The 20,752-nt window shown below is 36.7% G+C and overlaps 1 protein-coding gene across 1 annotated transcript in view; it reads right to left on the bottom strand.

The window, feature by feature from the left end:
• CUL1 (cullin 1) overlaps positions 1-20,752 on the bottom strand; it is a 35,128-nt gene that overhangs the window by 10,145 nt on the left and 4,231 nt on the right. The window contains exons 2-10 of the mRNA XM_010080813.1: positions 14,650-14,824; positions 13,544-13,711; positions 12,478-12,528; positions 11,367-11,457; positions 10,529-10,692; positions 6,566-6,728; positions 3,409-3,539; positions 886-993; positions 690-796 (exon numbers count right to left, since the gene is read on the bottom strand). Of these exons, the coding sequence (XP_010079115.1) occupies positions 690-796; positions 886-993; positions 3,409-3,539; positions 6,566-6,728; positions 10,529-10,692; positions 11,367-11,457; positions 12,478-12,528; positions 13,544-13,711; positions 14,650-14,824 (1,158 nt within the window). The remainder of the gene's footprint in view (positions 1-689; positions 797-885; positions 994-3,408; positions 3,540-6,565; positions 6,729-10,528; positions 10,693-11,366; positions 11,458-12,477; positions 12,529-13,543; positions 13,712-14,649; positions 14,825-20,752) is intronic.

Genomic DNA, 20,752 nt, shown 5'->3' with positions numbered 1-20,752 from the left:
AGTATTTATAAAGGGGAAAAGAAATCCTTTGCTGAAGGAAGGAACGGATGGGAAAAGTAAGTTCTTCTGGTTTTGGGTTGGTTTGGTGGTGGTGTTTTCCTCCCCCAAAAGAGATAGAAAAGTCGCCAGTGACAAAACTGACACCAATCCAGTACGAACTGAACAGATACCAACTCAACATACGAGCTGCTGAATCATTTGGAGCCAAATACTTGGATTAAATGATGAACCACAAGATAGTAGAACGCAGCTTTTGTCCTGCTCAATTTCTGCCCAGATGGAAGAAGATGTAGAGAAAACAACAGGAAGAAAGCAAGAGTTTTAATGGAAAAAGAGAATGTGTGTCTCTTCTTTACAATGTGTAACATAACTCAGATTTGGGGGAAAAATAAAAACCTAAAAACACCCTTCTGTTTTATTAAAAAAATAGAACTTAGTTTCCTATAAGGAAATAAATGGTCTTCGATCTTTCATATTTCCTCCCCCCCTGCTTCTTTGAAAAAAGAAAATTAAACTCCATATAATCTTTAGGAACAGTCCTATTGACATTTTTGTATTCAGAATTTGGTATAATTATTTTTTGTTGAAATATTAAGTTCTGTTTCTGAAGACACAATGCTCAACTGATATACTAAAACATTTTAAAGCAAAAGCCAACCTGAAATAGTAATTTGTCCTTGAAGACGTACCTTTTCTTTAGTAAAGAGTCACAGTACCGTGCCAGTAGCTCTGGGGATTTACTGGATGATTGAGCCATTTTTGTCACTGCATTATTATTTATAAATCGACCACAAGCCTATAAATCACAAAAGACAGTGAAATTTTGTGAGACAAAACAATGAATTAAAAAAAAAATGTTCACTGTATGCCACTATGCATACTTACTTTGTCTAGTGCAGCCACAAAGCCAGCATCATTGTTGAATGCAGACATGACTAAAGCATTATATTTCTTATGGACGTCCAACACTGTCTGTACATACATTTTTGGATCCTGTAATGAAGAGAGATTATTTTTTGCAACCCGCTGACTTTGTTTCTACTTCCTCCAAAATGGAGCTACTCACTGGCCTAAGCAAAATTTTACAGAGACAGTATACAAAATATTAGAAATATTTTAAAGGTAAAATAGTATCCAGACTAGTTAAGGTCCTGTGTCCAGGACTGACTTGCATTAGCACAACCTTCAACTTGGAGATCAGAAGTTGGAAAGGGCATATGACTAACATTTACAAAATCAGGTGGATGACTGGGAAGATGAACAATCACTAAAAGCCACGTTTTACAACTACTGGGCACTTGATGAAAGTGATAGGAAAGAAGTTTAAGACAGATAAAGAACATCTTCACACATAAGGTAGTGGTCTTCTGGAACCCGCTGCCACAGGAGGTTGCTGGAAGCAGATAACATCAGCGGATTCTAGAATGGATTAGACAAAATCATGGACAATGGGTCCGTGAATTTGAACTAAAAGGACTGGGCACAGAGGTACTCCTGTAACACTCCTATCAGAAGAGTTCTGGATGCTGGCAACAAATGGCAAAAGATGGGCAGGGTTGTATCAGGATACTGAAAAACATCTCTTGCCACTGAAGACAGTCACACACTATGTGACTACTAATCTAATGCCGTGCTTGAGATGAAGGACTGAGACTACTGAGAACCTCCCAGACAAGAAATTCAAGCGGATTTGAAGGACATTCAGCAAGGCATCTACTGACTACAAGGACTCCAAAAAAACCCAACCAAAAGCACTAAAAGCAGTAATCTTCGGACTGAAGAGCAGTCTCATTCATATCATTAATGGATTCTAGAGCACAACTCATTCTGCAGTAAAAATCTAAAATAGGTCAGATGAGCCAAGCTGGTATGACTATTTCTCTCCACAGGCGACAGAGAAACTGAGAAGCATTTGCCCAGCTGACTGTCTGTTTAGACACAGTATAGATAAATGAAGTTAGGCAGAATCAATCCTACCTATGTGACAGAGGACTAACAAGGCAATGATAAATGGGGATACAGTGCAGTAAGGGATACTAGAAGAAGAGACAAAACGGATCCCCCAAGGGAGACAGCCAGAGATACTGTCATGAAACATGGAACAAGAAAAGGAACTAAAGAGAAAGATGAAAAAACAAGAGGTGTCATGATCAGAAAGAGTTTTGTAAATGGTTGAAGTCAAAAGAACTAATACATACAATTCTCAGGCTTCCCCTCTCTCAAAGATGAACTAATTCCTGGAGAAAAAGCTTTCATTTTTCTGGGAAATTCTTCAAGCCCTAAGTACAAAGAAACTCTGGAATGATGACCACTAGGGGGATGTGTTAACAATGGAGCACATCTCATCTCAAAATCTGAGGTGACAGCTACAAATGAAGCTGAAGATTCCTGAACTTAATGACTCAAGAAAGAACAATACTGCTAAAAAGCTACGCGCTTACAACTATACAAGTGAACAACAGACACTAGCACACACAAAACATCTTAATCTGTGCCAAAGCCTAAAGCTTTTACTGCTGTCCATGCAGTCATTAAGTATTTCTGATTTAATGATTACTACTATGAAGCTATTCCAAAACATCTGAGGCTAATAACCGGTTAAAATGAACACTGTCAAAAATCCAAGTTAAACCCCATTTTAGAATAGAGATTTGGGTAATTTTTATTTATCTTAAATTTGCTTTGTGCAAGGTTTCTTTTTTTTTTTTTTTTTTCTAGAAAATGTCATATTGTCTATAGACAAAAAGGTTAGCAAAGGGTTTAAACAACTTCAGGTTGCTGAGATTCAACCCTAATCAATACAAAATTAAGTCTGAAATTACAACTTTGGGATACAATTAAGAAAGCCAATTTTATGGCTAAACGACCACAGTGTTGCAGAAGACCTGACCTGCTCCTTATATTATGCCCCCTCCAACCATTTCCGTTGTCTCTTCTAACATTTCTCATGCTTTTCCAAATAGAATAAAGCCATTCACCACAAAACTAAAACCAACAGAAACTTTCTCCACACAGTCTCAAAGTCAGAAGTCTAGAAGATGATGAAATAAAATACAGTCCCCTGGAGACAATGCTTTTTCATACAGTGGACTTTCAGGTACATTTCTAAGTGTAGGATGTTGTATTTGCTGCTTTCCAAGAAGCATGACATACTCATACAGAGCAAAAACTCAGAAGGAAAAAAAAAACCCAAAACCAAAAAAACCCCAGAACTCAAAGAGTAGTAACACACTGATATGATTGTTGTTTTAAGCCTACTATCAACATTTGATAATTGTGCAGTCCTCAGAAATTAAATCACTGAGAAGGAAAACATAAGCAAACTGGAAATTATATCAGGAAGCATTCACCCTCCTCTAATGCAAACCTCGCAGCAACCACACAGACTTATGTTGATGGGATACTTGCATTTAGAGCAGCTTCTCCACATTTCTCAATTGCAGCTAGACCCTGATTATGAATGTGGGTTTCCAAAAGTTTTTTCAGCTCTCCAAGGCCATCCTGGATTCGAGATACAAGATTATACATGCGTCCCAAGTCTGGAAAAAAAAAAAAAAAGAGGAAAGCCAACATCTTCCATTTGTACTAGCTATGACTCCAACTTCTCATTTACAAGTTCACACTAGGAGTTAAATATCCATCATCAACAAAAACATAAATAATCGCTTCTGTAAAAAGACAGAAAAAACCACAGCAAAAAATTATACACAGAATAGCAAGTCTTTGCACTAATCTGGAAAAACAGGACTAGTTCAAGAGAAAACAAACCTGTTAAATATCAAGATCTATTTCACCTTCACAATGCTACACAAATCTCAAGAAGAAAAATCCCAATTTAAATTATAGAAATATATTAACTTCTGATTTCTAGTTTCCATAAATTTAAAGAGTGTTTAGAATGCTTAAGTACCTGATTGCCAGTAGAAATAATTGCATCACAATGAAAGAAAAGGTTCTGAAAAGCATCACCATGGAATAAAACTAACAAAGGTAAAAATAAATTGGACATCATTTCACATATGCTAAAGCCTCATATTAAAATCTGACCAGTTTTCAGCCAAGACTTTCCAAAACCGATTAATAATTTTGGTAAGTCTAATATTGAAGAGGGGTTAGGTTTTTATTATTCACTTTCAACAGGGCAGATGCGTTGTACTTTCTGAATGCAAAAGTTTTTTCTTTTTTAAAAGGAAACTTCAATCTGGCCATAAACCAGGTACATAAACCCACTAGTTACCTCTTGTAATTTTGCCCTCAGTGAACAGGCACTCAAGTGAAAAAGTAAGCCACCAAATTAGTTACTGCAAACTAACGAGGATATTTCACCTTGTTGAATCCATCTTGTTTGCCAGCTGCACCTAGCACTTCTAAAGCGTAAGGATTTCTCTGAAGCACTTATGAGCAACTTAGTACCAACTGAGGATTACTAGATGAAATAAAAACAGAGCAATAAAGCAGCTGTATGGCTACCTAACTCTGAAATACAACACACACAACTTGATGCCTTTAATACTGAAGCAGTGACACCTCTATTCAGACCTATTCCCACATAATGCTTTTCATTCCTTGGAACTTCAGCAAGCTGAAACTTTTGGACTGAAAAGCAAACTTTTTTTTCTCTCTGAAAACCTCATTTGCAAAATGATGTTAAACTTTTATAACAACATGAGAATGCTGTTTATTTTACCTACAGAATTTTCAAGGAAAAAGGCAGGAAAATAATGCCATGCATAGGTAAAATAATGCGATACACGTAACATACTCCACATGGGAGTACCTCAAAACCAGTGTGCTTTCAAGAGCAAAGCAAGAAACATTTTAATCAAGAGCAAGATTTTATTATATGTTTAGGATAGTCTATAATAGACTATCTTACTATATTACAAATTTGAGAGTGAACTGATGATAGTGATTAAAATGAATTCTCAAAGGATCTTTCAAAAGAAATTTTTCTAATCTTGAGACTTCATGAAACTTAAAAAGGGTCAGGGAACTAGTGTAATTTGCACAAGTGAAGCCTGATAAGAGCAAAGGAAGTATTTTGAAATAGAAGAAGAAAAAGCAGGCATTTTAAAACGTCTAATTCATCTTAGAAATAAGCCAAATGAAAGTAACACCAAAGACATATAACAAGACGGTCTCCAAGACACAAGGTGGTACTTTTTTACCCTGACAAGCTTCTGGAATTGCATCATTATGGTACGTGACTGCATTAAAGGCTCACATAACCCATGAGCTTGATAAAGTAAGGGGAAAAAAGAAAAGCCTGGAAAGGCCTCCTGAGTCCAAAACATTTTCTTGTTTGTGCTATTACTATTTCTATTGTCAGAAGAAATTTATAAAGTCATTTTACTAGCCAACACTCATCTGTATCAAAATCTCTTGCAATTACAGAGTAAATCCATTGATTCACAGACATAAACATCTGACTCTTAAATACTTGTATAGGATAAAAACTTTCTATTTACATTTGGAACAGGTAACTTCTGACCTACTACTCGTGCAGAATTGCCCTTTTCTATATTGAGGCATCTCCTAGTTATCAGTGTAATGATGATAGTAATTACTCATAGTTGCTCTTTTAAGGTTCATATGTCAAAGAGAGAGAGTTACAGTTGCCATGCACAACTCTCAAACAGTATAATTAACAGTAACTTCATCATAGTAGCTCTTAAATTCTGTCACCTTCTCACAAGTAGTATTTCAGCTATAGAGCTTTACCTTGATTTCCTACATAGATTTAATTCATTTCCCAACTGGAAAAATCAGAAACACAATTAATCCTTATCATCTGCACAATGCACAGGAACTATTTGGCCCTAGTTTTCAACTGTTAATTTTGTGCTAAGCATTAACTCCTGTAGAAACTCATAAAAAATAACACAATTTACAATTCCTTAGATACCTAAATTCTTTGATAATCTTTATTTATTTTAGAGGAATTGCTGAAGAAGTCTTTATTCTATGTGTTCTCTATGAAGGTATAAACTTGATCCATTAGGGGCACTTAAGACTCATTTTCACAGACAAAATTATCTCATCAATTAATAATTTCTGCCTTTTCCTTGTGCTCTGCATGCAGTTTTATATATTTATGTACTATATTTTAGAAGCTCCTTATTTGCCTCTGCTCCTCTTTTAACATTTCCTGTACATACTTCTAGACAACTTGGATTTGAGAGTTCTCACTGCTGACTCAGAAAGACCCATGGATTAAACTGAAACAGCTGGTAAGACTACTGGTCTGGTTTTCATCCCACATCTCTCTCATGCAAGCTTCAGCTCCTGCAAGAAGGACAGCTCAAGTGCTCTTGACGCTCTTCCAGCCATGTTAAAGAAATAAAAATCAGTGCTGTTTTGCCTTAATATTTGGGATTGGAATAGGCTTCTTGAGGCAATATCCTCAGCCATTCCAACTTAATAAAAAGCTGCTTGTCCATCAGTTTAGTGACTATCTTTTCTCTTAACCTAATTCCTGAACAAATCACATTTAGCCATCATCAGAATTTACATTATTCACAAATCATCGGTGAAGAGCTGAAAACCAATGTTTGAATCTCCTTACCTTCATTTTTGTCAGCATCCAATAAATTCTGAAACTCCGTATGAAATATCTCCAGGTGTTTTTCAATAAGTACTTGTTCACATTTTCGTGCTAACTCATCTTGTGTGCTCTCATGGAGATACACCTGAACTCTACGCTGTTCCTCGAGAAGGCGAGCTTCAGCCTACAGAACAGAGAGATAATCATGAAAACTGTCTGGAAGGCAGAACAGAAATCCAACAGCAGAAAACAGATGACTATTTAGTAAATTCTTCTAGAAAACAACAACAAAAATCAAAACTTCTCATTAATGTGATGCTATGGTCCACCTACTGAAGCAGTTATTTTTCTGGGAATCATAATATGACACTCCCCTGACATACATACAGAATTGTGTTTATGTTGATGATAATATTATATACTGTTTAAATCAGGGGGAGAATCTCAGCAAGATTGCCTTCCCATTGCTTCTGTAAAAGACGTTTACAGACGGAAATCTACTGTTAGAAAAAGAGAAAGCTGCTGACATGAAATGCTGGCAGTTTTAGCATCAGCAAGTTCTCCAGCTGCAGGGGTAGTTTTGTTTAAGACAAACATGAACATATTGAACCAAAAGGTAGAACACTACAATTGAACAGTGTGTCCATGACAAATTATTTGAATGCTCTCATCTACATCCTTACACAGAAAAGCTTCCCAATAATCTACAAACATTTAAAATATACCAGCATTTAATTTGTCATATGAGGTACTACATATGCTCGTCTTCCCAGCAAACCGAAATTTGAAATGTCACTCGAGGAATGGTACTTGCACCAAAATGTAAAACTGAAGTTGTTTATATAACAATTACCTCTCTTCTGTTTGCAAAGCTGTTCAAAATTTGCTTTACAAGCCATCTTAAGTATAGCACCTTATTAGGGATAAAGTGCATATGACCCCTTATCAATCCAAATTATTTCAACTAATAACATCACCAAGAGAAGGAAATTAATTTAATGCATTTTCCTAGTATTTTAGAATATTGACTAACCAGGAAAGATCGTATTATGGACAACAACTACAAAAAAAGAACAACTTCACTCCAAGTACACTTCATCATACACAGACGGCTTTAAATCATCTCTGTTACTGTTAGCTTCACTTGTTTCTGTAATAATTTTGCACTTCACTCTTGTGAAATGCTCCTGGATTGCTGCCTCGTAGAGTTCAACCAGTATAGGTCAAAATGTGGGAAACAAAATCAACAGTTTGGGAAGGGATATAAGGTCATGATTCAGCGTACTTGCCAGTTTCTTACCAGTAATGAACAACAAGAGATTTCCTTAATGACAGCAAAGAGCAGCAAAGCTTTCTGCTGAACTCTGGAAACCAGAATCAGGCTAGTACAGCTGCTTATTTTATGTTTAACCAATTCTGTATTTCTCTAGTTCAGGAAGTTCTGCCACTTCTAATGCTGCTTCTTAAAATATCCTTAGACCTTCACTTTTTATGTTAACAGCCAGTTCTCACTTTGAGTTCCTTTATTAAAATAAACACTCACTTCAAATTTGCTCACTCTCTCCCTTCTTGTGTTCTTATAATTCCATTTTCCTTTTAAAGTAATATTTCAGAAAGAAGGCAAAAAAAAGCTTAGTTCACACAACAGTATCTTTGCCTGTTTTAACTATAAAGATCTAAAGCTCAGTTTGAGATTTTATTTCAAGGGACAGGCTTAGGAAATACTGACCTTCTTCCCTACAGCACATCAGGCCATGTCAGCTTTACCCATGGGTTCTGGCCTGAGAAGAAAAATTCACAATCCTTCTAAACTCCGTAAGTCTGCCTGTAGAACTGCATACACACATTCTAACTCTAATTCAGATTTCATTGAGTCTTCTACAAGAAATAACCAGAATTCTACAATATCGTGGTAACACTGATTTTATGCTGGTGTGCACGAACAGGTTTATTTTTATTTTGCAATGCTATTTATTCCCAATTAGAACTCAACGCACAGTGCTTCAGTGAGGAAGTCAAGTCAGAGTACTAATAGCATATTATATATTATAGATGTTTAAGACTTTCTTACCAGTAGTATGCCATGTGACTGCTGAACAACTTGCAGCTTTTTCACATCAAGTCTAATTTAAAGTGTTTCATAACAGAAAAGAATCCTAATTCTAACCATACCTGAGTAATAATCACAGGGAGTACTACTCTGTTCTAGGCATTTAAGCGGCATGCAAAATTACAATACCCAAACAGAAAAAAATCATTAAGTTCACAAAACTGCCTCGTCACGTTTAAGTAGAAAAATGTTAAGAATTCCTAATGCATAATGAAGTGAGATAAAACTGAAGGAGAAACCTATCTGAATTTTAAATTAATAGTTCTGAAAACTTGCACAACCTCTCCTGATCTCTCCAGCAGACCATGCAGACTAGCGAAATCAGACAATTTGTTCCAGTGAACTAGCTAAAAAGCTTCAATTAGCAAGTTTACCCTTTCCGTTAGGTAAAATCCCTTCGTTTTATCATTTTGCAAGCTCTGATCACATTTACGGTAGAGTCTAACACACATCTTTTCCAGCTTCATCAGTTAAATCCCAGGAAATGAGTAATGAGAACAGTTTCTTGTTCAGTTTTATTTCAATGTACGCACACTATCTGTGTCCCAAGACAGCCCAAATAGCTTGTATACATCTCTAGCATATGCATTTGAGCAGAGATTTAAGGCTACACACTTTCTTGATGAAGATTTCCCCTGCCTGCTAGCTTTATATGTGTTTTCACCTTCAAGCAAAGTAAGTTGCTTTTTGCGGACTTTTGAAGTCTTGAAGATTGTCTGGGGTACTAGTAAGTTCTTTCTACTTGCCACTAATCTCCAGTTCTTGAAATAGCAATGACCTTCAGACAGCTTTTTATTGTCCTGTACCAGGGAAGCCTCGATGAGCCACTCACTCAGGTTATGAATGACTGAAATTCTCTTACTCTCTTTTTATATCTATTTTAGGATGAAAGTAAAGACAAGAAATTGAAAGGAAAGCAGCAACAGCCATTAATTCAACAACAGAAAAGTAAACACAGATAGGTCTGGGAACTACTGGGCAACTATCCCAATGCACTAAAAGCAGGATTCCTTTTACTGCGTTATTTCGAGGTGTATTTCTTTTTTTTTTTCCCCCCTTTTTTTGAGTAAATCATTCACTTTAATGCTGAGACTCAGACAGGATGTGTTCTGTGGCAAAAAGAGTTACACAAAAGAAACACAAAGATATTGCAGGGAGGGATGTGTATCTGCATGTTACATATTCAAAAAACTTTTAAAATTACACTGAAAAGGAAAAAACAAGCAATTCAGAAAGTGAGGAAACGTGCTGAGAAAAATATCTAAAGCAGCACTTGTCCGAGATGGAAGATGACCACATTCAGTAAGACTGATCCAATAACCAGGCTAGAAATAGTCAATGTTTATCCAGCTTGCTTCTGTTTTCCCTGTCTAGGATCCTCCAAACCACACACTATCTAAGAATTTAAATCTGACCTCTGTTAATGAGAAGTATTGCGTAGTGTTCATTATGTTCAAATACTCTGAGAGAATTAAAGCTAATTAATGATCTACTTTCTTGGTCAGCTTGCTTGGGAAGAAATGCCAACACACAGTTCCTTGTATAGGAACAGTAAACTTGTACGTCTAAAGCAGAACTACTATTTTGGTGTGTTGAAGTCTAACAAAATATGAATTTATTTTAACATTCTCTTCTGTTTTGCCCACTAAGAAAGTTTCAAACTTTCATTGTACTTACTGAAATACACTACGGAGACAAACTTCAGACCAGATAAACATAGAAGCAAATCACCACAGGGAAAATTAGCTAATTGTTTCTGCAAAATAATCAGCATTTTATGAACCTGGTAATAAAAGCCAAGAATTTGTATTACTTCACCTCTAAAAAAAGATCTGCATCTAGAAAATAATCACAAAGATTATTAAATAACTTACCTTCTTCATGTACTCTGTGACCGGGTTCTGTTGCAAGAATTCAGTACTTTCTCGTGTATAAAATCTCTCTGTATCAGCAAGAAACTGAGATTCAAAGGATTCTTTATATACAGTTAGTGTAGGTCCTTTTGCAAATGCATCATCTTCATTCAGCCCCAGCTCCACTACAAAAAAAAAATAAAAGACCAAGCAATGAAAAAATTGTCTTTTATGAAGTGGTCTCTTGCAAATAAACAGATACCCTCCTTCTAACTTGCATTAAGGTAATCAATTGGGACAGTATCAGCACCACTTTAAAAAATAAACATTTATTTTGCATTTCAAAATCAAGCATCACAAGACATTACTCACATAAACTGCACTTTTTGATACATTACTAAATGGATGATAGGATTTGGAAAACTTCATTATCTCAAAAGCCAGTTCAAATTCCCCTTCCATTTTTTATCTCTTAGAGTTACAAATTATATGCCTATAGGTTTTTTTAATGGGTAATTAATCTGCATGGTAAAACTCTCAATTTCATGCAAATGGTAAAAAATAATCCCACTCTGCTTTGTAAACTACTATGCTTCCCCCTTTCCAGAATTAGCTCCTAAATAACTGATTTATAGACTTGCCTATCACCTGTACTTTCAAGCTTTACAAGTATGATGTAATCAACGGAAACTGTGTCAAGTGTCTCTACAAACATGAAGTTAAACATATAACTGTGTTTATTTTACCATAAAAATCTTTCCTGGACATCCAAGAAGGTTGGATGCTACTTCTGGGCTCTGATAGGCGATGTATTTTCATTTTTAAGAGAGTAATAAAACCTTAAATAAAACTCATTTACCATAAGATTGTACAACTCCACTGATCAGCCTTGTGTTGATAGTTTCACCGTTTCTTTCCTTTTCAATCAATTTCAACACAGCATTTGTTACCTTAGAAAATAAGGATTAAAAGTTAAGTCCAGTGCAGAGAAAGCAGCTGGTAAGTCAAGCACAGTATCTAATCAGGAGTGTATTTCTATATTCAAGCCAAGTCAAGCCCCTTGAGAACAAAATCTAAGGACACCTGAACATATAAAATTCCTACAGACATCACAGAGTATGCTACAACTTCAAGTTCTGCTATGTAACTACAGTCTGATTAGGGGACAAAAGTGCTTAAAGTGATTGTCTTTTTTTTTTTTTTTTAATTTCACAAAGCACCTTCTAAACCAAACTTCTGTTTTGTTTTATACCTGAAATACAAGCAAACTTTGCAGTCAGAGCTTAACTAACCACCTGTACCTTACAGAAAGCTATCAGCTCATGCTGGTAGGTAATGTGTTGCAATTACTGTTCCTCTAAACTGAAATCTAGCTAATATTTTCAGAGTATAATACAGTCTTTTCCTCATGAAGTACTGATAAGTAAGACTGAAATTAACATACATAAATATAATATTTTGTTGTGATGGAATGTCTTGTTTTGTATTTCGCTGATTCAAAAATTAAAAATATATGGTTGACCTGAATCTCCCAGGCATCAGTGTAAACATAAGTGTTCACAGTAACTTTAGAAGAGACCAAAATTCCAAGCTTGTCACTATCTGTTCTCACACAATCTTGACTCTCGAACGTTAAGACATGACTGTCAGCCTGTACTCCTGCCTCGCTTGCAAACAGCTGAAGTAGTTACTTCATTTAAGACTAGCCTCCTTAGCTTCTTCTGAAAAAAAAAAGCCAAGGGTCCTCTCAGCAAAGCGGTAACAGAACAGTCTTGGCATCAAGGTTCAACCACACACACACAGGGAAAGGCCCATTCCCCCCAACTGCTTCATCTTTTTAATATCACAAAGGAAAGGCAGAAGGCTCCCTTTTATTTTCTGGGTCCACCTCCCCCCACCCATCCTGCAAATTCTCCTTGGAACACTTACTAACAATATATACAATTAACCCTATAGTTATTTTTATATACCTGCTTATTTAATGGCCTGAATAAGCAGTCTCTCCAGGTCACCAAGGCAAGCTAGAAGCAAAGAAAGGGAGATGAAAAATGGAATAAATATTTTTTTAATATACACATATACATGCAGGATAACTCCCTACGAAAAGCTGATGTAGTATGCTGAATAATCAGAACTTTAAAAATTATTGTAATTTGGCACACACGTTTCTCATGCAACAAGACTTTCATAATAAATTTATCATTTGCTTTATTACTAACTCTACCTAAGATGTCTCCTTTTCTGACAGTGATCCACTGCCAACTAAAAACTAAAACACCCTGCAAGTTACTTTGGCAAGATACAGCTTTTTTTTGGTGGTGATTTCAGGTTGACACAGTCCGTTAGCATTAGACTAGTGAAGTTAAGAGCGAGGGAAGTAAGGATACCAACTGTTTTTCTACCATATGCAAAGTTATTTTAGTGAAACAGTAAAACAACACATCACTTTCCTAATGCTTTACCAGTAAGAACAATAATTATCCTTTGCAAACAAAAAAAAAAAAAGTACTTTTAGATATCTGAGATACAAAACTTCTATGTTCTTCCCTTGTTTACATTACTTCACATTACAAAAAAATTATCAAGATCACATATCAATCTTTCAGAACTGTACCAAAATAACTTGTATTACAAACCAAATGTTGACTGAATCTTAGCAGCTTGGATGCTAAAAAATTTGTAGAGATGTATTGAAGTCAACAGAAAAAAAATGCAATTTGCTTCTCCATTTTATATTGGAAACACTTGCCTGAATTCTAAGCAGAATGCCAAGGCCATGCTCATGCACACCGACAACAGACCACCCTTGACGGTCTAATATTGGTAGTCTCAATATGTACAAGGCAGATTGAACATCGCACAGAATTTTTACAAATATACTGGGGTGGGGGTATGGAAAGGGGGGAGATTTCTACTTTGTCCACTTCTTCAAAACTTCTGTGAACTTCATACAAGTTTCATGGAGCAATGTGCAAGATGATAATGCAAACATGACAGATGGAATGGACAAGTCACTCACTTCCAAAAGCGACTTACCGAATAGATTTCATATATTCCTTTACGACCTTCATCGCACTCACGACGAACCCAATGTCGATTGAGGTAGGCACATATCCCATTCAATACCTTGCTTGAAAACCTATAATCTTCCCACTGTTGAGTGTAGAATTTCAGCACGCTCTCATCCATCAAATCTTCACCATCCTGAAACAACAAAAGTTTGCCAGTACTGTCGGGCAATTTTAAGGCACAACCAAGGTATATAAGGGTGTACAAACTGACTGGGTAATAAATCTACACCACGCAATGTATTTATAGGAAACATAGAACTAATATATTTATTTCTACATTAATAAAGCACAAGGCCAGTAGGAGATTTAGAAATGAGAACACTGGTAGTAAATGGAACACTGTGTTCTTGGAAATGGGTGTGGCATCCTATTTGTTCTTGTTCCAGAAAAAAAAAGAAAATAAAGCTGCAACATGTGGAAGCTCAAGTATCTTTCCAAAGTGGATCACTACAGCTTGAATGGACAAGGGAATGAGCCAGGAGTGCATGCTGGATAAGACCTCAGACACCTTTATGCAGCTTCATAAATTAATTATACAGCAAACTTGGTAGGACATCGAGAATTCTTTTACTATTGCTCAAAATTAAAATCTCTAAAGTTAAAAGCACAGTTCCTTTCCAAAAATAACTAGGAACCATTCTCTTACAAAGCCAGTCCAACATCCTGCTCTCTTAGTAGTTTATTTGTTAAACTGAAGTACTGGCTACCAGGAAGCATTTTCAACATTACAGGCAACCACTTTTTCAGCATTACTAATATGCTGGTTCATTGCTTAGAAAGTCAAGCTACCATACAGCTTAATATGGCATATAAGGTTACTTCTATAAAACACAGAAATGCCACTTCAGCTTGAAGAGGAAAACCAGCTCAGAAGTACCCTTAGGGACTGCTCTATGCCCAAGGTAAAGCCCACAAAACTTTCTAATGGCTAATGGAGACAAATGCAAATTTCAAGATCGTTCAGTTTACTTCCAGTGGCTGCATACACCTCTGGGTTTGCTGATGCAAGCTTTTCTCAACCCAGCCCGTACTGCTACTACAAACCCAGATTGAGTTAATAGCCCATCTTACCTTAAGGAGATTTGTCAAGTAGTTCTTCAGAAATTCTTTTAGCCGTTTGTACAATTCCAAACCAACAAACTGAGCACCTCCAGGTGTCTGGCCCTTTTTGGATTTGGAAGGAGGTACTCCAGCTCCACGTGCTTGATTAGACTGGTGTACACTAGTACAGTAGTTATAAACATGACTGACAGGAAAGTTAAGGAATACCTATGTGCCGGCATGAGACATTAAAAATACAACAAAAACCAGTATGTTAATTACAATAAGCTATTTTTACATTACCATAAACGACTTAACCATAATACATTGCAAGACGCATTAGCCCACATCGCATCAAACCAAAGCTAAGAAAATGAAGTAATTTTCAGCAGAATTATCTGCAGCAGACGTGTCAGACTGCGAGTGCACTACAAATACCAACACCGACATCAAATTTACCTATTGCTTACTTAACAAGACCACCAAGAAAACAAAGCAGTGGAATTTCCCGATAAGATTCTTTTAAAGGTTTAAATGGAAATCCTTTGATGTGTTATACTGCCTCAAGTACCATTCACTAGTTAAAAACACAACATCTTTGTATTATTTCAAGCACAATCCTGTACACAAGATCTGGCCATTTACGACTGTGGGACAGGAAACAAACCTAGAAAGCAGTAATAGCAAGACACACACTCAAATGCACGCCAGAACAGTGATGAGATTCACCAAAACCCAATTTTAGGCTACAAGTATAATCCCAAGATAATTAAGTATGTCGTAGCAATAACTTTCCCTCTCATACTAATACAGCCTAGAAGACTTTCTGTAGCTGTTAACACAACATTTCAAGAAAACATTTTGTTTTCTGATCTGAAACTTTCAAATATTCAGAATTCTTCCAAAGCACTAAATGGAAGAAATCACATTGCCCAAAATACTTCAAATAAGAAAGCACCCTGAAAGAAACTGCACTCTGCAAAGAAGGAAAATAAGCTAGCTTGGCAGCATTAAAATGCAACTTGATGAGGACTTAGATCTGACAACAAAAATCACCCCAATGACTCACCTGGCAAACACTTAGCCAAAGGAACAAAGCTACCGAGTGCTTCTACTGAAAGTCTGAGCGCAGGCTTTTGAGTCACATCCCTTGTTAGAGAACATTGCATTAAGCAATCCAGAAGGTTTAATTTGGTTTTAACTTGTGTTTTAACTAACAGGACAAGCTTTAACCACTAGACAGGCTTCCTCCACAGTATGCCACGTATTAGGAAACTAATATGTTGCCAAGATTTGCCTTTTATCTTTCCCTTCAGAAAGATCAGTGCAATATAACGGAAGACATCAGCACAATTAAATGCCAATGGAATGACAAACCCCAAATATATGATGCACTACAGCCAGTATGAACAGACTTGCTTCTAGTATTTAAATAGTAGAACTCAAGCAGAAAAATCTCTTAAAATAGCCAGTTAACTCTCTTGTGATTTCTTTCCAAAAAAGCTTCACAGACAAATTGTATCCTTAAACTGGGTCTCAGAATCAGTGTCCTGCATGCCACCAGGAACAAGGTTCATGGTCTTTGTGTCAAACTGAAAAGAAAGCCTGCGAACGGTCTATACACAGGTACTTGTTCACAAGTGAGGAACGCCACACAGCATAACAATTCTTCTCTAGATACAAAACTTTCCTTCTTTTCACAGAGAAGAAAAGCAGGGCTTACCTCACAGCTTAACTTTAAAATATTTAATATAAGGTCCTCTGAATTGTGTATGGAAAGTCTCTCCATCACAGCACAAGGAATTTGGGGCTGATTCATAAATACCCATTACTCAGTCCTGCCTCCTTTTTCCCCTAACTACTCCTATCCCAAGTGGCTTTGAGCAAGCTGAAAAAAAATTAGGATTGTCCAGATGACAGGTAATTCTTGCAGTTTTTGTGAATACTGCCTGATGAAGATATTCTTTCTGTTCTTCTCCAAGAATAACCACAACGGCCTTCAGAAAAACAAGACACCAAGGTTAGAAGCCATAAGCCTTTTTCTAACCCCATACTTTTTACTATTAAAACTAGGATTCCTTGTAAAGTAAACACTGAGAGACTGAGCTAATTTGTCCATGCCTGACAGTAATCAACTCAGAGATGGGAGTAAAAACAGCCCAGTAATGCCCATCTTTACTTGTTATTCTCGCTTGAGACTTGCTAGCCAGTGTGTCCAAGACAGCACTTTTGAAATGTTTTAGTTTAGCTGTTCCATGCAAGTCAAACTGAAGTTAGTTTTTTGCCATATTATACACAGAACACTCTCTCGCACTTTGTTTACAATCTGTGTCCCCATCTGCTAAAGTCAACCACTGACAGAAAGACTGACGTATCCAAAACAAAATCAGACTTGTACTGCTTTCCACGAAGTACATGACAGTCCATCTAAGAATAAGGGGAATGCTATGACAAGAATTCTTGGTTGCAGAAGGGAAACTAAACCCCTCAACTGCTTTGTATGCTGGAAGTCATATATATATATATCCAACAAGCTATTAGGAAACACTTCTGTGAGTGTTTGCACAATTCTGCACAGCAAATCGCACACTACCAGTAGAGGAGTTAATTCATCAATAGAATAGTCTGCACTGCAGCGAAGTCCCCACTGCACTCATCCCCATTTGGCCCAGCAAATAGCCAAACCATCTACAGGAATAACAGATCAAGATCAATCTCCTCTAACTTCTACACCTTCCTTACAGTGAAGGAAAATTTACACTTTGAGGTAGAAGACTGCAAGGAAGTTTATAAATTGATTCAGCAGTGTGCTGTTTAAGATGAAAAATCTTTTTCAGAACTTCATTCTTCTCTGAAACTCTTCAAAATGTGATACAAGAAGCAGCTAAAGACAAATTAATTTTACCACCTTTGCCTTCAATATCATTTACACTGCTTTTCACAACCTTGACTTAGTTTCTAAAGCTGGGCAGTGCAAAGGAAAAAAAAAATTCCCATGCTGTCATGCTGTAACGAATTTACGGCCTTGTAGGAGATAATTTCCACTGAAGGAAACAATCCTGACACACAACCCACCTGGAGGGCTTACTTGCCACACACTTTTCCAGTAGCATGTGATCTGGACCGCGATAGTGACTGTCACTACAACTAACCACCCTGTTCCCAGATCCTTTGCTGAGCAGAGCTGAACTTCTGTGTCCGCACAGGGGAAGTGAAACAGACTCTTTCAGAAGTAGCACATAGACTTCTTGAGCAAGTATGCCATCAAAATACAAGTTGGAGCGTGCCGTGGTCACCTCTAAACTACCCTCCACCCCACAAAAGTACCAAAATACTCCATGCAGCATTTTTTTTTCCTTCAGGAGCAAGCGCAAACAGAAATTATGTGAGACAAGTACCAGTTTTGTAATTCAACAACCAACAGGAAAACACTCGGATTTTACACTGATGGGCGTAAATTACTCAGTTTTGCATGAGTCCCTAATCTTAAATTTTTCATAAAGAAAACAGTTCTGCTGAGGTAATAACCGATTCCCCTTTCAGCAGCACAGTTTTTTCCATTTTACTCTGACAAATTAACATAACTGGAATAAGTCTGCTTGAGGAACAGATATGTAAAATTAAAAGGAACTGAAAGGGAAGCAGAATTAAAAGAATGTAGCACAAAACTATAGGACAGAGAGAAATTGCAACAAAGCTTTTGAAAAGAAGGAAGCACACAACAATAACAAAAGCTGAACAACACTCTAAACAGAATTTCTCTCTCATTACTTCCAGTCTCTTTATTATAAAGATCAGTTTTAGGCATAAATTTGCTATTTCACAGATCTTAAGCAGTAATTAACTCTATGTTGAGTGCTCTGTCACCTCAGCAGCTGGCCTACAGGAACAAGTTAAGATTAGTTCCACTTTTGTCAAAAATTTGTATTTTCCTAGATTACACCAAAGGCATGCAAGAAAAGCATAAAGTTACTGAAAACACTGAGAGAGAAATTGGGAAGAAAGATTACGGAAGTTTTGTATTCTTGTAAAACCATTTAAAATACAAGCAACATATTTACCAGAGAAGAGCTTTACATACTCTCTTTGAAACGATTAAAGCCATTTCACTTCCTGTATGCTCAGAAGATGAGGTTGCGCGAACCTTACAAAAATCACCTCGTGCATAAGTAAAGTTGCTAAGAGAAGTGGACATGCCCACGGGACTTTAATGTTTCATAAGTCAAACAGATGAAGGAATTTTGCACAAGTTTTGGAAACGATGAAGTTGCCAAAAAGCACTTTTCAGAACAAGTGCTTTAAACACCCACTTCAGCTTTGTGAGGAGCAGCAGTAAAACAAAAAACCCAGAAACCTTAAATCCTTTTCAGTGAGGTATCAGCAACTTGGTCATCCAGTAAGGAAGGGTTACCCCCCCAAAGCAGTTCAAAGAAAACAAACAAACAAAAAAATTAAGACCCTGTCCCCAACCCCACACCTTTTCCATTTGTGTTTCAATACACTTCATCCTAAAATCAATTACACATTTAAGTCTTTAGATTAGATCCAACTGCCCTGTTAAACCATCCCCCTTTTAGTTCGGGAAGGACCGAGGCAGAGACTGAAGGAGCTATTACAGCATCATCCACACAGCTGCTGTGAAAATCGAGGCATAACTGAGCCTCAGACGTGTTTCTGCAAGCCTGAGACTGGAGAAGCTTCCAGCAAAAGCCATCTGAAGACTAACAGATAACTTCTCGTTTCCCTCTTCATGGCATAAACTCAAAAAAGAATCAGAGAAGCACCGAGTTACAAGGAAAACACAAATTTTCAAAGCCAAATGCATAATGTCCAGGAAGTGTAAGAACCACAGTAACTGAGGTTGCTTTTAAGTTTAAAGTTCTTTGCATTGACAGAAGTTGGTTTTGTACAGAATATTCTTGGTTACTATAAAAAGCAAGTAGAACAGCAAGTGATCATCGTGAAGAACATAAAAAAAGAGGAACTGATCATACTCATATAAACATATCCTGCACTTCTTTCAAACTGAAGCAGCAGTTTTTATAAATCTGCACAACCTCATACAATTATCGCTACCTGTATATCTTGCTGTATATTTTCTGTATATTTCTGTATATTATCACTACCTGTATATTTTTCTATCTGTATAGAAAAAAACCATAATAAGATGTTCAGGAAAAAAAAAAACACATACCATGCTGCCTGCTAATATGCTAATAACAGATTGATGTAATCAGAAATGAAAAGATTCTCACATTTTTAGTATAAGTCTGCTGATCTAACATCCTACAGGAACTCAAGTGAAAGCCACTAGGACAAGGACTGCAATAGAAGCAACTACAAAAGACCTTGGCAAATGGATGCCAAGAGAAGAGCTTCATGGTTTTGCTCAGGCAACATGTACTACTGGTGCTGAATATATCCACAGGCAAAAAAAAAATGTTAAATGGATTTACACCTTGTAGTTCGTGAACAGACAGATTAGCTTGAGTCACCTGGTATTTTTAAAATATAAGCATACTACATTTAATTATTGAATGTTGAACACAACCTCTTCCTTTACCACTTGCTAATATCTGAGAAAAAAAAACCAGTTTATAACACGGATTACAGTAACCTTTTGTGATGTACAATTACTCACATTTGGTTGAAGGATAATCAGTAACTACCATTTTGTTAAAATAAGTTAACAAAACTGAATAACAATAAGCAAATTCAGAAAGAAGGAAAAGATTTTTCATAAAATAATGAAATGTGACAGAACAACCTAGCCTTTACCTGACTTTACTTCAAAATACTTAAAGCAACTACTTTTGAAAATAATTACTGTGGCTAATAATGGAACAATAATACAAGAAACACATTTGTAAAATCCAATTTACAGGTGTAAGGTTTGAGCAATTTTTAAGTCATAGTCAATTCATCCATTTTACTTTAAAGTTTCACATAAGAGTTGCATGATAACTATGCCAAACGCAACTACTCAACGCTACTATAGGAACTGTTGAAATCAACAGTACGATTTTCATGTACACAACATTAGAGGAGGGCCACGAAGATGATCAGAGGCTGGAACACCTCCCCTGTGAGGACAGGCTGGGAGAGGTGGGGGGGGGGAGGCTGGGGGAGGGTC

This window comes from Pterocles gutturalis, unplaced genomic scaffold, assembly GCF_000699245.1.
Source record: "Pterocles gutturalis isolate BGI_N339 unplaced genomic scaffold, ASM69924v1 scaffold40144, whole genome shotgun sequence".
In the NCBI taxonomy this organism is placed as follows: Eukaryota; Metazoa; Chordata; class Aves; order Pterocliformes; family Pteroclidae; genus Pterocles; species Pterocles gutturalis.
The sequence above is the reverse complement of the archived record's forward strand: the minus strand, read 5'-3'. Positions and strand labels throughout refer to the sequence as shown.